The sequence below is a fragment of the Mus caroli genome, unplaced genomic scaffold (genome assembly GCF_978045245.1).
Source record: "Mus caroli unplaced genomic scaffold, Mus_caroli_1 scaffold_1, whole genome shotgun sequence".
Classification (NCBI taxonomy): Eukaryota; Metazoa; Chordata; class Mammalia; order Rodentia; family Muridae; genus Mus; species Mus caroli.
The window spans coordinates 68,036,514-68,053,134 of NW_028227256.1; the positions used below are offsets into that span (position 1 = coordinate 68,036,514).

Consider the following 16,621-nt stretch of genomic DNA (forward strand, 5'->3'; position numbering starts at 1 on the left):
TGTTTTGTACAATTTTTTAAAAAAATCAGCATTCAGAGCATTCAAAAATGATTCTAGTAGGAAAGAGGGGAAACCAAGAGGAGGTGAGGCAAGAGATTAAAACATGAACAGGAACCTCGAAGGCTTCACAGCAACGAGGCTGTGACCCTGGGCAGGGGTGAGACGCCACACACAACAGGAAGGAGCTCAGCGTGTATGTGAAGTAAAGGGAAAACACACCCTACACCCCAACCCCATGCCTAAATGGCTTAATTCACATGGTACCCTTCTACCCACCCCTAGATGCAGAAGGAACTGTGTGTCAAACACAGACAAAACCTTATTAGACTGTCCTGTTGATCCTGGAAAGCCAGCATGGGGAAACATTGTGTTCATGTCAACATGCCTATTGGCATGAAAAAATAGTATGTCAAAGAAGGATTTATGCAAGGTGCACTTTCAAATGATCAACAGAATCTCAAATTTTCCTAGTAAGTGGATCTTGAAATGACTGGCATCCCAGCTTCCTGGTGTTCTGAGCTGGGGCAACTCCACCCAGGGCTTGTCAAGCTGCCCCGTTCTCCTAAAAACAGAGCTGATGGTTGTCTTAGCACCTCCTTCTGCAAACCGTAGTGCTGCCAACTCTTTACCTTCTGGGATGATGCATGAAAGAATCCTCTTCTTTAAGACCATTTAAAAGTATAGACCCTGTCCACTCACAATGAGGACCTACAGAACAGGCAGGGTAAGCTGCCAGTGTGCGCATGCTCAGGGAGTGCCCCCCACGTCCCTGCTGGGGCTGCTTCTGCATCAAGAAGAAGCTCTTCTTACTCCCACTGCCTGATTTCCTGCTACAGGGTTTGTGTCGGATATGGTAAAAATGTAGTAAATCAAGCAATCTCCAACTTTTGCCTACCCACCAATCTAGAGGCTGTATAAAAAATTAAAGCTGGGTGAGATCAGGGCTAGCTTGGCTAACTTAGCAAGATTGTCTCAAAGTTGGATATAGTTCTGTAGTAGGTAATTGCCTAGCATGCACAAGATCCTGACTTCCATACCCGGTATCACAAATAAAAGGGAGGAAAGGAGGGAGGAAAAGGAAGGAAGGAAGGAAGGAAGGAAGGAAGGAAGGAAGGAAGGAAGGAAGGAAGGGAAGATGGAAGGAAGAGAGAAAGGGAATGAGGGAAGGGATTAAAACCTTCAAGAACTTATTATAGTAATTTCCAGAAAGATTTACCAAAACCAGATTGCTTATAATCTAATGAGTTAACATTTGTCAGTGTTCTAAACTGGCAAGACATTCTAAGCAGTGATGCTAAAATAAGTTACAGAAAAAAGGTGTGCACAAGCGCACAGTAGGCAGAGAGCAAATGTACACAGTGAGAGCATACTGCTGATTTTACCACTAATATTCAGTGCTTCGAATCATGATTTCCTAATGCATACACAAGACTATTTTTAAATAAAAAAACACAATGGAAAGCCAAGAAAACACAAGAAACTAAAATACAACATAAGAAAAGGATAACTCCAGATAGAGCTTTTCACCTATACTGACACATTTACATAAATGCTCTATTATCATTATAAAAAGGGCAAAATAAATCATATGATGATATTCTGTTTACTAAAGGATGCTAAATTAATAATACACCACATAGATTTAACAAGTAGTTTGATGCTATCTCACTTATTAATCTTCGACCAATGTTGATAAAGTTGAAAGACATGATCAATCAAAAAAAAAAAAAAAAAACCACAGGCCACATGTAAAATAAGTTCCTAGTGTGGAACCTGTGCCTCACACATAGGTGATGAAGACCCTAAGACTTGAGTTATAGCCCCCACCCTTAAAAAAGAACAACAAAAAAATCTTAAAAGCAGTTTAGGCATCGAAATGAATTCCTAATCTACTATCAATTGTTTTATTTTGCAATTCAAAGGGGGAAGAAATACGAATGGTTCTACCTATTCATAAAAACATGAATGACCAAACATATCACAATGGCCATTGTTCTCACAAACCATGCATGTTCAACTTAAAATGTTCACCTGGTATGACATTCAGCTGTCAAGAGGAAGCAATTCAAAGGCCATTATACAGCTGATAAGCCAGGTGGAAGGAGCCATCCAGACTTTGCCCTGCCGAACCCTCTCTGGGTGACAGTTAAACAGGTCTTCATAGACGATGTACTGCGTACAGAAGCGCTGATCCGACTCAGGCTTGGCATGGTATGCAACTGTGTTGATGGTCTGAGTCACATCACTGTCCGGCTTGGGCTTCCGACTGAGGACTTTGCCTCCTGCTGCAGCAATGAGCTTAAGGAGGTCATCCCTTGGATGATGCTTGAAGTTTCCCCCCAAAAAGAAGTAGCATCCATCAAACAGCTTTGGCAACTGAAATAACAAGAAAGTAACTGTTAAAAGAAGATCAAAATATTTTAAAACACTGTCTATGAATGAAGGACATAAGAACAACAGTCGTGTGTCAGAAAGAAGCTTCCTAAATGAGGTGCTGGCATAACCTGACCATCAATCAAACTAACCAGATAAGGAAGCATACTTAGGAAAATAACAGCTTCTTACTTATGGTTTCTTTTTTTTTTCTTTTTCATTTAAAATTCATACACTGTCTGATTCCTTTTTACTCTCTTAAAATTCCAGCATCTGTCGTTAGGCATAGCAGTATACAACTATATTCCTATACTGCAAGTTCCAGGTGAGCTTGTATTATACAGTGAGTCACTGTCAAAAAACAAAACAAACAAACAAACAAACAAAAAAACGCATCTTCATCAAATTCCCTCCATTGAGATGCTTGTGTGCATGGGTAGGATTTATCTCCCAAATTTTAAGACATCTAGAGTAAGCATCAGAGACAGCAGGCTGGATTTAAACTGTAAGAGTAGCATTCTCCCCACATACAGCTCAGTTATGTTCATCTACATTCAGGTCTCTACATGTTACCTGTGGTGGTTTGAATATGCTTGGCCAAGGGAATGGCATTATTCAGAGGTGTGGCCTTGTTGGAGGAAATGTGTCACTCTAAGGGTGAACTCTGAGACCCTCCTAGCTTCCTGGAAAAGCCAGTCTTCTGTCTGCCTTCAGACCAAGATACAGAACTCTCTCACCTCCTCCAGTACCATGCCTGCCTAGATGTGTCATGCTTCGTGCCCTGATAATAATGGACTGACCCTCAGAACCTGTATGCCAGCCCCAATTAAATGTTGCCTTTTTAAGAGTTGCCTCAGTCATGGTGCCTCTCCACAGCAATGGAAACCCTAACTAAGATAAAACCTAAGGTCTCATAGGCAACCATTGTTCCAGATATGCATTGTCAGTACACAGCAGATAATGAAGTCATGGCTAAAGAGCCAATTAGAAACTGTCTTTGTCATTTCTACTATAGTTACATATATCAACAGAATAATGGAATATTGTCCATTAAAGCTGCAGTATGTGGCAATAAAGACATATGGTAACTAAATCCGAGCAGCAGCTGTAAGTCTTCTTTCAAGCTACTTCCTGTATCTGAGATTTACCTCAGATTCTGAAAGCTTTATGGGAATGTTCAAGATGCCAAAAATCCATTAACAGTATGAAATTATTACCTTCTGGATTTTACTGCGCACCGTGATCATCTTTCAGAATCAAGTGCTTGAAATAAGCACAATTAAAATTTTAATCAGTCACCTGAACTGGATGAGAGGGCAAAGTTTTCCCGATGATGATAATGACAAGAAGCCCTAAGAACAAGCAAGTAGTATGTAAAAGGAAAATACCAGCTGCTCTCTGTTGAGCCTGCTCCTCTGTGGACCTCCAGGAACTTCATACTTTTCTTCCTGCTCACGTACTTTGCTGTCCAGACAAGCTTTCACCCCTGACAAAAAATAAGGTAGAATCAAATAAGTAGCACATGAGCATATGTGAAGTCTGTCTAATTAGTCTCTTCTTTATGGCTGGCCTAAATATTCTGAAGTCTTCCAACCCCAATTATACTAAAAGAAAATATAATAAAGGGAGGGCTGGAGAGACAGCTCAGCAGGTGAACAGTATGCCTGTAAGCACAGGGAGGTGAGTCGGATCCCCAGTGGGTGTGGCAGCTTGTACCTGTGCTAGAGTTTGGAGAGCAAGCAGATCCCCCAGAGGTCAGTGGTCAGCTAGTCTAGCCAAAATGATAGCTTCTAGGAGAGAACCTATCTCAAACAAATACAGTGGAGAATGACAGAGGAAGAGACCCTAGGTCAGCCTCTGGCATCAATGCATGAACACACAAGTCACTGCACCTACACACATAGTGATATCACACACACACACACACACACACACACACACACACACACCACATCCCACATAGAAAAACAGAAAGAAAATATGAGAAAGCTAGCTTTCTATACTTAAAATAAATGGAAGAAAGCCTTCCTTCCTATGTAAGATTTTAAGCAATTAGTATGCTCAATCCAGTCTGAACTGAGCATTTAACAAATGTTGGCTCATTTTGGCAGTTACGTGTATGGTTGGTCTGTTAAAAGTCCAATGATCCAATGAGAGTGCTTTTGTCTACAGCACCTCCCTCAGCCAACCACACAACAGGACCTCAGCAGGACCTGTGAAAATAAATACTGAGCAGAGACCACAAGCTGCCTGGGAACTGACACCACTCCTGTAGAGGAGTTGGCTTGATATTCCCTGGAGAAAGAATCCTTCTGATGGACTGCACCAGAGTGTTTATAGTTTAAGCTGAAAAAGAATGAGCTATTGCTGTCTAGTGAATAGGAAATCCCTAAGCAGGGACATCAGCAGTCACCCATCCATGCCTGGCTGTATTCTAGAAATAATACGCCCAATACTAATAACAGAGCAGAATAGGACCTAAGCAGCAACATCTTACCTGTGGAGGAGAAGGGAGAGAAACAGGAGAAGGAAGAGGAGGAGTCAAAGGAGGAAGAGGAGGAAGAAGAGGTAGAGATGGTGGTGGTGGTGGTGGTGGTGGTGTGTATGTGTGTGTGTGTGTGTGTGTGAGAGAGAGAGAGAGAGGGGGGGGGGGGAAAGAGAGGGAGAGAGAGAGAGAGAGAGAGAGAGAGAGAGAGAGAGAGAGAGAGACTGCTAGGTTTAATGCATACAACTAAGTTTGAGATATGAAGTCAAATGGCTTAGTGCTTTAGTAAAACTTCATAAACTCATAAGGTTAGCTTTGTTGCCTGTGAAAGAAAAAAAGAATTAGGAATACCACCCATCTCACCATCCCAGCCATTGTTTTTATGCATAAACTGTAAAAAATGAGGTAACCTAGACCCATAGACAAATGCCACAGATCCTCTCCTGTCAACAGTTCCTAGCCTCAGCACCTCAGATTGAACACACAACAAGTCGTAACCACAGACATCAGGAGTGTATAGACCTTAGATGGGGTGGGTGGGGGCCTTGGTAGAGACCAGGATATAAGTGCAATGTAGTGGGAATTGCAGTAACAGTGAGGAGTTCCCACAAGGAGGAGGGAGAGTGGTCAATGCAGATGGAGGAGTAGAGGTGGGGGACAAATAATGGCAAGATTGCTTGATAAAGCCTCAAGGAATCATGTTATTTTATGTATGTATATATATATATAATATATATATATATAATATATACATACATGTGTGTGTACATATATACTTTTGTACGTGCATACATAAGGAGGTTAAGCCAGTTGGGCTGATAATACTCCCCCTGAAAAACCACAGACTAACCAAACCCCCAGTGCTAGACACCAGACTCCTTCTGAGGAATATCAGGGTAGTCCAAGTGACTTTCAAAGCAATATATCAATATCCAAGCTGAATTTGACCTGAAAGTGTCTTTCCTTCAAAATAGGTTTCATGGTTCCAGAAAATACTATGCAAGTTGCCAAAAGATGTAGGCAATTAAACTACCCAGCTACAACACATATGAGCCATGACAACTACTGGCATGGCAACATATGCATAAAGGTGTCAATCGACAGCTGTGCAGTTGGACTTCAGGCCCATTCATCAGGAGGGAAACTGTGCCCAGAATTGAAAACCTAGCCAGCTTTCTGAGGCTAGTGAGGTCATGGGCCTGAACTTAATAATGAATCTTCTACCCCGGCTTTGCTCGGCCCGAGTGATTCCTTACTATATTCCAAATATGATCCTTACACCCGCAGATAAGCTCAACAAGGCTTCTCTTTACAGCAAATGAGGACAGGACCATCACAAAAATTCACAGCAGGTGACGATACAGAGATCAAGATATTGTGGTGAGCCCACGGCAACATCTACATCACAGCTTCTGCATCTTATGAGTCAGGAAAATCACAGAAGGGGTAGAAGACTCTAAGACCCAGGATCCCAGGAAGTATGCTGTCTCTTGTAGACAGCGGGCAGGAGCCATAGTACTACAATGAACATGTGAATGTGGAAGAGGAAAAGTCATGAGGTCTCACCCTAAACAAAGAATTACAGGCAACTATAGCCTACTGGGAGGAGAATCAGCATCTCCCAGGGATGAGCTTCCTAATGGGTTGATCAGCCTTGAAACCACATATACACAAACAACAAAACCCGACTTGGCAGATTCTATTTATATCTCCTTGTGCATACAGATATTTATGTGTGTATTCAACAAATATAAAAGCAAATGAGATTATCAATTGAGAGTGGGAGACATTGAAGGGCTTTGGAAGACGGTGCCTAGGAGGGGCTAAAGGAAGAAAAGGAAGAGGAGAACCAATATAATTATATTTTGAGTAAAGGCATTATAAATAAACTTAAAAATAAAGGGTCTATCACAAAACTGAAAAAAAAAATCGCAAAATGGATCTTATAATATACTATTTTCACTATAAAAACAAACTCTCCAGACCATTTTCTATTTACCTTAGAGATTACTTCACTCAAAGATGTGAGTTTTACCACTGAGAAAACAACAGAAAAAGTATGAACAATTTAAAAACAAACACCAAACAAAAAACCACTGAATAATGTTTATCCAGAAGAAAACTTTATCTATACCAACATACACTGAGAATTAGAAAGATATGCTAGAAATATATGAACATTCTAATAGGGGCACTGCCAGTGATTGGATGCCACTGAAGGACGACACCTCAGTCTGCAACTCTGCAGAGGGCCATAAGAGGCTCACTTCTGAGCAGAACTGGCCCAGAACCAAGTGTCAGTCTGCCATCAGCACCACAACTGTCCCGTATTGTGATTAAAACAAACAGAATCTTGTGAGCGTGAGAAGAGAAAAGCCATGTTGACAGGACAGAGGTGACATGTAAGACAATCCATACTTTCCAAGAGTGAGTGACAGCCCACTTTGGCATGGCCTAGACTTCGAGGCACCCATCATTAAGGCTTCTTTTCTATTACCCCAAACTAGAAAAATGATAAAACATCCATGAGTTAACCTGAACATATGGTGGAAGGGACAGAAACTGAAGATCCTGACATCTTTAACAGAAAACAAAATAAACATGGTTTGAGCTCTGGTATGGCAAGCTCATTGATAAGAAAGCAGGCGTTGCCTACTGCTCACAGCCTTCCTCCACAGGGCATCTGCAGCTGTATTGTAAACACCTACTATTTACAAACTGAATTACTCATGGCTCTGTAGAGAACACGTTGTTAAGTTTTGGTTGCAAAAACTAATCTTCAATTTTCATTAAATTTGGAAGGCTTTAACAGAGTGCTCAACTAAAGTGAATCTATCGCCACAGCTCTCTCTTCCTCTGTCAATAAATACTCCATTATAAAGCCACTTCAAAGGCTCATTTGAAATCTTCCTCATGTCAAAGGTATGAAGGATGGCAGTCCTATGGATGGATGGATGAGCTCCAGCCGAGGCACTCACAGCCATTCACAGGGGCAGAGAGAGGGCAGGTCTCCTCCTCCTCAGCAGTTTTTAGAGCCCAGGAGGACTTGCATTTCTATTAGAAAGACAGTGGTGGGGCTCAGGTCAAGGATGCAGTCAGACACAAGCACAGCCATGCCCTTCACATTCACCTTTCCCTCTTGCCCAGTCTAATTGCAAACCTTCAGAAGTACAGGTTATATCTGATTGACAGACGTAATTTAAGAAAAAACATTTCCATTACATTTCACATTTAGTTTAGATATACTAAAAGCAAAAGTAATTGGACTTTTTTAGTAAAAATATTTGAATGCATACTTATTTCTAAAACACAATTCTAGACCAATTTACCTTCATTTAAAAAAAAATGCTGCTGATACATTCTAGAAGTATTAGTGGTTTTGCTATGGTAGAGAAGATGCAAAATTTGTAGTATGGCAAGAAATTATGCACAGCTAGAGTTTTAATTCTTTCATCTAATAAAATATTAAATATTGAGAAGAAAACTAGAATATCATTAAGGAAATATAAAAAGTTGAAGTGTTTATTGTTATTTCCTTGAGTACAGATGAATTGACTATGAAGAGAAGCATACTGTTTTATTCCTAACACCTGTAAATCTTTCTCAAAACATCTCTCTCACTCATTTTCATTAGTGGAAAGCCATCACACTAACATTATTTTATGAAATCTATGGATGTTGTGTAATCTAATAATTCATCCCGGGAGCAGGATGCACTGTTATAATCCAAATGCATAAACATTGTCTAACACTCTGAAAACATTAATTTCCCACTATTTAAATAATAAAATACTAATGAGCACGGGGCCTAACCAAAGAACTTTAAAAGGAATGTATTGCTTACGGATATAAACTATATACTAATGGTTTCTGATGAAATTACAGGGGAAAAAGACAAAACCCTTCCAAGTACAATGTACTGCACTGTTTTCCTTTTAGATAGCGTTTTTAACTGTTTTAGTCATTCTTACTTACTTTGTGGGTGTGAGCATGAGTGCACACGCATGTAGAAGTTAGAGACAACTCGCAGAAGCTGCTTCTCTCCTACTACAGGGGGCCCAGGGATCAAACTCAGATCATTAGACTGATAGCTCCTCCTCCAATCCTGGTGTCCTGTTTCTCTAGTTCTAATGCCCAACGATACTGCTACAGTTCCAAGGAAAGCCCTGACAATCTTACGGATTGCGGCTACTATGTATGTTTTATTGTGTGTACCAATAGTGGTTTGGCAGACACTCCTTACCTGCAGCAGTCCTGGTCTAGAAAGAAGCTGCAAACACTGAATACGGTGACTGGAAATGCTCTGCTGTGCTCCTGGACATTTTTGTAAACTGATGAAGACTTCTTGTTCTGGGTGTTTAAAAATCACCAAAGTTCTTCCAGGGTAGCTTTCATTAGCATTGGAACTACATTAAACTTTGGACCTGAGTAAGGTTCCCCTTCCAACCGCTAGGGGGCTACTTTAAGTGTGGACTCAACAACACAATCACATGTGAGAAGCATGCTCTGCACACTCCCCTGCTTACAACGTCCAGCTGAATGGAGAAGGCACAGAATCACAAGCTTGCTATCAGCTGGGAGAATGTTCTTTTGCACCCCAAACCCTAAGGTACCCCACATGTCTACAAAGGCTTTTAAGTACTGACTTGGGGATTTTCAAAATTTTAGCATGTAGAGCAAATTCAAAAATGTAAAATCCACAAACAATAGGATTTACTGTGTGCTCTTTCCATTTCAGGAGGAGAAATAAAGCACAAAGCACTTAGCTGGTTCCAAGCCATTCAGCTGGTGTGGCAGAATGGGAATCTAAACCCAAGCCTGCTCAGCTTTCTAAAGCCAATGCATTTTACATACAAAAATATATAATTTTTTGGTATGCAAGCTAAACTTTGGACTCTAAAAGGGGTGATTGTGAATATTTCAAATGATTTTAAGCTGCTTTTAATGTTCCAAGATGTTGCATATTATAAAAAAGGAAAATGCTAGCAACTGAATACCCCATTTCTCCCAAAGCTGAGTGCTGTCAATATAATGTTTCCCTTCATTTAGGATTGTTAACGTGTATTCAAATTCAACGCTGAGGGACTAGAGAGCTGCTTCAGAGGCTTAGAGACCTTGCTCTTATTGCAGAGGGTTTAGATTCCACACCGCATCAGGCAGTTCACAGCTGCCTGTAGCTGCAGATCTGGTGGATCCAACATCCTCTTCTGGCTTCTGTGGGCACCTGAACATACATGTTCATATGTGCACATAAATAAAAATAAAATACAACAGTTAAGAAACTTCCCATAATTCCTTACTTGTATAATTATTAATTTGTTAGGTTTGCCCGTGTTTTGATGTTCAATAATCTTTTGCCCAGTTTTTAAGATTGTATCATTTGAGTCTGCTGAGCTGAAGTCCTGAATCTTATTGTTCTAACATAAATTGTTGTTTGGCATGCAATGAAGTATTTTAAATAGCATTATTTTAAATAACTGTTGGTTAAAATGCTACCTAATGTAGTTAATATTAATATATTAACTTTGGTTGGGTATGACAGCTCACATCTGGAATTTCAACACTGGGAGGCTGAGGCAGGAGGACCTGCTGTGAGTTTGAGGCCACAGTAAGTTTAAGTACAGCCTCAGCTAAAGAATGAGACTATGGTTCCAAAAAATAAGGCAGAGGTGTGTGTGTGTGTGTGTGTGTGTGTGTGTGTGTGTGTGTGTGTGTGTGTGTATGTGTGTGTGTGTGTGTAATGAAGTTTCCTATACATTGAAAATGAGACTCAGACGGGCGTGGTGGTGCACGCCTTTAATCCTAGCACTCGGGAGGCAGAGGCAGGTGGATTTCTGAGTTCGAGGCCAGCCTGGTCTACAAAGTGAGTTCCAGGACAGCCAGGGCTACACAGAGAAACCCTGTCTCGAAAAACCAAAAAGAAAATGAGACTCATAACCTGTGCCTACGTCAAAATACTACCCTAGCAATAATGCTCAGTATGCTGGTCACATACTGTTTGTATATAAAATAGGAACCTAAAAGGAATTATCAGTATAGCAAAATCATCAACAAACTCATTCCTTTATATGTAAGCTATTATTTTCATTTTTTTATCAGTTAGGCATACACGTGTCCACTCCTAATTCGATCTGCAGAGCAGTACTATCTTTAGGTGAACAACTACAACAATGCCTACTGTATCAGGAGTAGCCAGCAGATACTTACAGTGGACTGTGCCTATGGGCTGCTTTATCCGGTTATGAGTTTATATAGCTTATTATTTTAACTCCCACAATGGTATCTGTTGCTTCTAACAATGTGCTGCTGCAAGTGAACAGAACAGAGCATAGACAGAGCAGGGTCTGCTAAGTACCACACTGGGAGATGGGAGATGGGAGACAGAAAACACCAACAACTGAGAAGGCAGCTTGGTTTCCTATCAGAAGGGACGAGTGCTACTGTAGTGGTTGTGCTTTGGTTCATAAAATCTTCAGCTTTGTAGTAGTTGATAAGTAGACAAGTTAGTTTTTTATTTTTAATTGGAAAAAATAAGACGAGCATTTACAAGTTGGAAAGAAAACAGATACTAATTTCCTGAAGAGCAAGCAATGTTGATGGTTGTGCTAAGTCCACAGAGAGTCTACTGTGCTGGCTTCATGTCCACACATGTTCCTCTCGTAAAGATTTACTAATAATATGTGACAACCTGACATTGGTAGTACAATGCACATAGAACTAAGCTAACATGCTGAGGCAAGTCACCATGGTGTGGTATTGTCACCAAGGGGGCTAAACACCTGGAAATACAGAGGACCATCTACGACTAGGGCCGTGTTTCAAGATCATCCTTCAAACCATTTCTGCACACGACCCTGAAGTAAGCGAATCATTTATACTTTAATAACCAATGTGAAGCACAGCCTTAAGGGACAAGAGCACAAGGTAGTATGTGCAGATTCTCTGACATTCACTTTTGCTATATGAAAAAAGGAAATCACCCTTTTTCCTGCAAGAATTAGGGAGAAAGTACCTAGAAGTAAGTCTTCATTTGTTGTCATATGATCATATGCACGAGCTGTTCTGTTTACTCTGTCCATCCCCATCAATATCTTGAATCTCTAGCCATTTCATTTGTTAATTTTCTGAGTGTGTCATGTGATACAGTTCTGCTGGACTGACATGGCCATCACCATCCTTGTCAGAGACTTGGAACACTTTACAGATTTCTTCCTTTCTATCTGTATCTTTCCCTTTTCTAGCCACTATGACTTAGTATTTTGGGAAATAAATGGTGCCATTCCATCAACATGCATTCTTGGACCATATCCTGCAATTCGGCGTCTACTGGGTTTTAACACAGCAACCTCATGGCAACCCCAAGTTCCTTTGTTTCAGTGGTATCATTGCCATCCTTCCCAGACAGAGACTCGGCTGCCTTGAGTTCAGCAATCTGTTCTTTGTGATCAGCCTTAGTTTACGTAAGGGAAGAACAGGGGCAGGAGAGGGCAGCTGTACCGGCACAGGGACTGTGAGCACTGGACACCTCCACTGCCACAGCTATCCCAAGGGTGTGCTGTGTTATCCTCCCGAGACAAGAGACTCCAAATGCAGAAATGTTCAGTGGTCAGGTCTAACTGCAATTACTGAGCTGATCAAACATTCCTCTGATATTCTCTTATTCTAGGAAACTGCTCAAGTCTCTGCCACCCAGTACCAGCTAAGAATTTGAATTAAGTCTAGAAGATATTTGAATGGCAACAAAGTCCTTTTATAAAGTTGCTATCACAGCACAGAAAACCTTTGGGAAGTTTTGAAAGCCAAGCAACATCTCCTCCTAAGGTTCCAACTCAAACACCTAGTCAGACCAAACACTACAAATCCTCATGGATTTAAATGCCTTTCCTGGGGACTCAATGAGATTAAAACTTAAATATTCTCCGACTCCTGACCATCCTTTTTTTTTAGTCTCGTTATTGAGCATGTTAAAAACATCATCTAAACAAACAGCAGCTATCTCTATTTAGAATTGTTATGTAGTATCTTGTAGTAGATCACATGATCCATTTCTTAAGGATTAAAGAGGAAAACAGTCATTTTTGAGAGATTACCCAAAAAGCACAATAAACAGTAGAAAGTACTAAGGATTCTGAAGACAGAAGGGATGGAGAATAATAAATACATTTATCCCTGCCTTCAATGGTCAATGAGTTTATGTGATCTGCTACCAAAACTGTCCACTGTCAACCTGGTTTCCCAAGTTCTAGAATGAAAACACATGTGAAGATACACTATTCAATAGATATTTTCCATAATTAAAACTTCAGTGCTTGTGAACTTCCTTTTGAGATTAATCAACTAAACAGATTCACTAAGTAAGTAATGAACATACATGAGATACTCTAAGGTGAACTTTCAGAAATTAAATGACATAGTAATATCACCAATGAAATGAAAGCATAGATTAGCCAAATATACCCAGGGTAGGGGAATGCCAGGGCTGGAAGGTGGGAGTGGGTAGGTGGGGGATGAGCACCCTCATAGAGGCAGGGGGAAGGGAGAATGGATAGGGAGTTTCCAAGGGGAGACCTAGAAAGGGGATAACATTTGAAATGCAAATAAAGAAAATATGCAATAAAACAAAAATAAGAAGATAATGGATATTTCAAAGTTTTATTTATTCCACAAAAATTAGGCAAATGGCAACTTTCCCCTTGAATATATCTGCCTCTAAAATATGATCACTTAAAAACATTTCTATTCACTAACAAATATAAAGTATAATGTATACCATAATCCCTAATCTCTATACTTACACCATTAATTTAAAAACTAGCCTTTTACCAACAACTCAATACAACCTCTTAAAATTTAATCCTTTTTGATTGAGGTTGTTTTTCAAGACAGGGTATCTCTGTGTAGCCCTGACTGTCCTAGAACACTACTCTATAGAACAGGTTGGCCTCAAACTCAAGAGATTCACCTACCTACCTCTCTCTCTCTCTAATCCAATTATTTTATAACCATCATACATGCTTATTAATAAAGCCCATGATGAGGCTATGATTTGCTACTAAAAGTTTGGCAGAAAGATCTTATATATTTCCTTTACAAGAAAAAAGCAAAATTGAGATCACAATCTTGCTTGTTTTGTCCATGAGTAATTTTCAAAGAAAATTAACTTCATAGTTCTACATGTAAACTGAGACTTCCTCGTTTACCAGAACTATACACACTTTGAATGTGTCAAGCCACTATTCTTATATGATGTATGATTTATTTCATCTTTGTTATGCTGAATATATGCTATTAAGATTTTATCTGGAGTTATCACTTCACAGGGACAAAGGAACAAGTCACCTCTGCAGACACTTTTTTAGTGAATCAGATGAAGTTCTGACCATGCCTACTATTTATGCCAGTTTTCTTTGGGCCTGATATTGTGTGATTTTTCTGTGTGCAGGAGATGCACAATCCCGCAAGTATTACTGAGCTCAAATTCATTAATGCAAAGTCATTAGGGTAGCTCTGGCCACCATGGCAAGACCAAGGACCTTTGCATACTCAGGCACCTTATAACTGTTAGGGCTACATTGGTATTTTTAAAAAGAAATTTATACTATACAGAAAAGTATTCCTTTATTCTAAACTGTTAGCCTGCATTCTTGTCTCTAACTCATAAAAACATAACTTATAGATATATCTTCATTATAGATGCATGAACCAGTGATGATCATCAATCTATATTGAGCTGAATCGTTTTTCTCAAGTCTGAGAGAAAAGGATTAACAAATGAAATAGAGTAAAAAGAAGTGCCCTGAACCGACAATTACACAGATTAATAAGGAATGCAAACACATGAACAGAGCTAAGCTATGATCTGCTGAGTGTCCACACAAGAGAAGGTTTGTCTTACAGAGAAAGCAAAACCAAACACACAAACACCGTGTCTTCACTCTCTTCAAAAGCTACAACAACACAGGTGCAGATTTTAACAAACAGTTATCCTTCTGGGGCTTCTGGCTCTTCCTAAAGAGAGAACATGGAATTTAATATTGCAGTAAGCCAACAAATTTCCTTTAAGAAACTTAAAATACTAAGTGTCACTCCACCTCAAAGCCAACAGTCTAAATAGATATGGCATTAGAATTAAGTAGGAATTTATGTCACTCGAAATGACAATAAATAAACATCCATGGAGTTCTTGACTGATTCAGTTAAAAATCAACACTCAGGCTGTAAAACCAAAGGAGTCTTTCCTGGAAAATGCTTCTACATAGGTTCTCAGTCAGACAGGAAGAGCCATTCTACAGTAGGAAGACAAAATGGGAAACCCCAGGTGACAGTTAGCTCACAGAGTGAAAGAGCAAGAGTGACCCAGTGATGAAATGAATGAAGGCTCAGAGGAGAAAAGAAACCCATTCAGGCTCTGTTGCTGCAATCCAAGCCATGCGTTGGCCCTGGCTTGTCCAGAGACAAAAACTAACCAACACATAAGTCATCATCAACATCCACTTAGTATCACAAAAGAGCAAACATCCCATCATGAAATGTATTAGTATATCATAAAAAAATTTTAAACAAAACTTGGGTATCAGTACTGACACCTATACTATGAATAATAGTATTAAAATTGTCTTATGATTGGAAATGTAATTGAGGAAATACGTAATAAAATATTTTAAAAAATTGTCTTATGTTTAAAGAACAAATTGTCTAACACCCAAAGATTCTCATGATAATTAGAAAACTTTTGTTCAGTGGTTTTAAGTCAAATATCGTTTTAAAAAAGTGTTTATGTATTTTTCTATATCTGCAATATAAACTATTATCATCAGTTGGGTAACAATTACAAATTGTTACAGTTTACAAATGGCTCCCACCATGCATGTTTTCTGTCACATAGAGGCTTTAATTTCCCTTTTTAAGATCAAAGCCCTGAACTGTCCAACTAACCTTTGGAAAAGACCAAAAAGAATGATCTCATTTTAACTGGTATTAGAAACGTGAAGGTTTCAATTCATTCTTAAAGGATGTGGATTTAATACAATAAGCACATATTCTTTTGAAAAATGTTAAAAATTAATTACAATCCCAGTACCTTGACTGTAATCTCAGCATTTATTCTCAATGCACAGGCAGGAAAACCAGGGTTTGAGGCCAGTCTGGACTATGCAGGAAGCCCATTTCCAGAAAGAAAAGCACCGTCTTTGGTAGCCGCGGCCACGTATGTTTTCTGTCACACACTGACAGTTGCCAGGAGGAAGGAAACAACTGTTTCACTCCCATGCAGGTCATACCCCAGTCCTGCTACCATACAACAGACACCTTTCCCACTTGTATTGCTTGTGTTACTGACGTCAAGTAAATTATCAGAAAAATAGGGGTTATTTGATAAAATAATTTTCTTTATTCTTAGAGAATCTTTGATGGGAGACTTTTCCGTTATTTGCTAACTTGTTTTTTTTTTTTTTTTGGGGGGGGGGGGTCTATGTAGAACAGCTTGCTGGGAACCCACTTGGTAACCAAGGATAGCTCTGAACTCCAGTTCGTCTTGCCTCAGCTTTCCAAATGCTAGAATTACAGGGCTGTGCCACCATGTTCTACCTGATGAGACTTTAGGAAACACACTTTTCTGATCAGTTCTACTTTACAGAAATGTTTTAGTATCTATTTACATTTTATTAGTTGGCAAAGTTTATTGGGCAAAACAGAAATTACATCAATCTTTATAACTCTCTACAGCACTTTCAAAAGTTCACTTAAAAAGGCAACTCTAATAGA

At 39.6% G+C, this 16,621-nt stretch overlaps 1 protein-coding gene across 2 annotated transcripts in view; it reads right to left on the reverse strand.

Annotated features, from left to right (window-relative positions):
* Positions 1-1,748: 1,748 nt before the first annotated feature.
* Positions 1,749-16,621, reverse strand: part of Bard1 (BRCA1 associated RING domain 1) — a 66,144-nt gene continuing 51,271 nt past the window's right edge. For both annotated transcript variants that reach the window (XM_021165841.3, XM_021165834.2), the window contains 2 exons: positions 3,762-3,859; positions 1,749-2,376 (listed from right to left, as the gene is read on the reverse strand). In XM_021165841.3, coding sequence (XP_021021500.1) covers positions 2,044-2,376; positions 3,762-3,859 — 431 coding nt within the window. In that variant the 3' untranslated portion in view covers positions 1,749-2,043. The remainder of the gene's footprint in view (positions 2,377-3,761; positions 3,860-16,621) is intronic.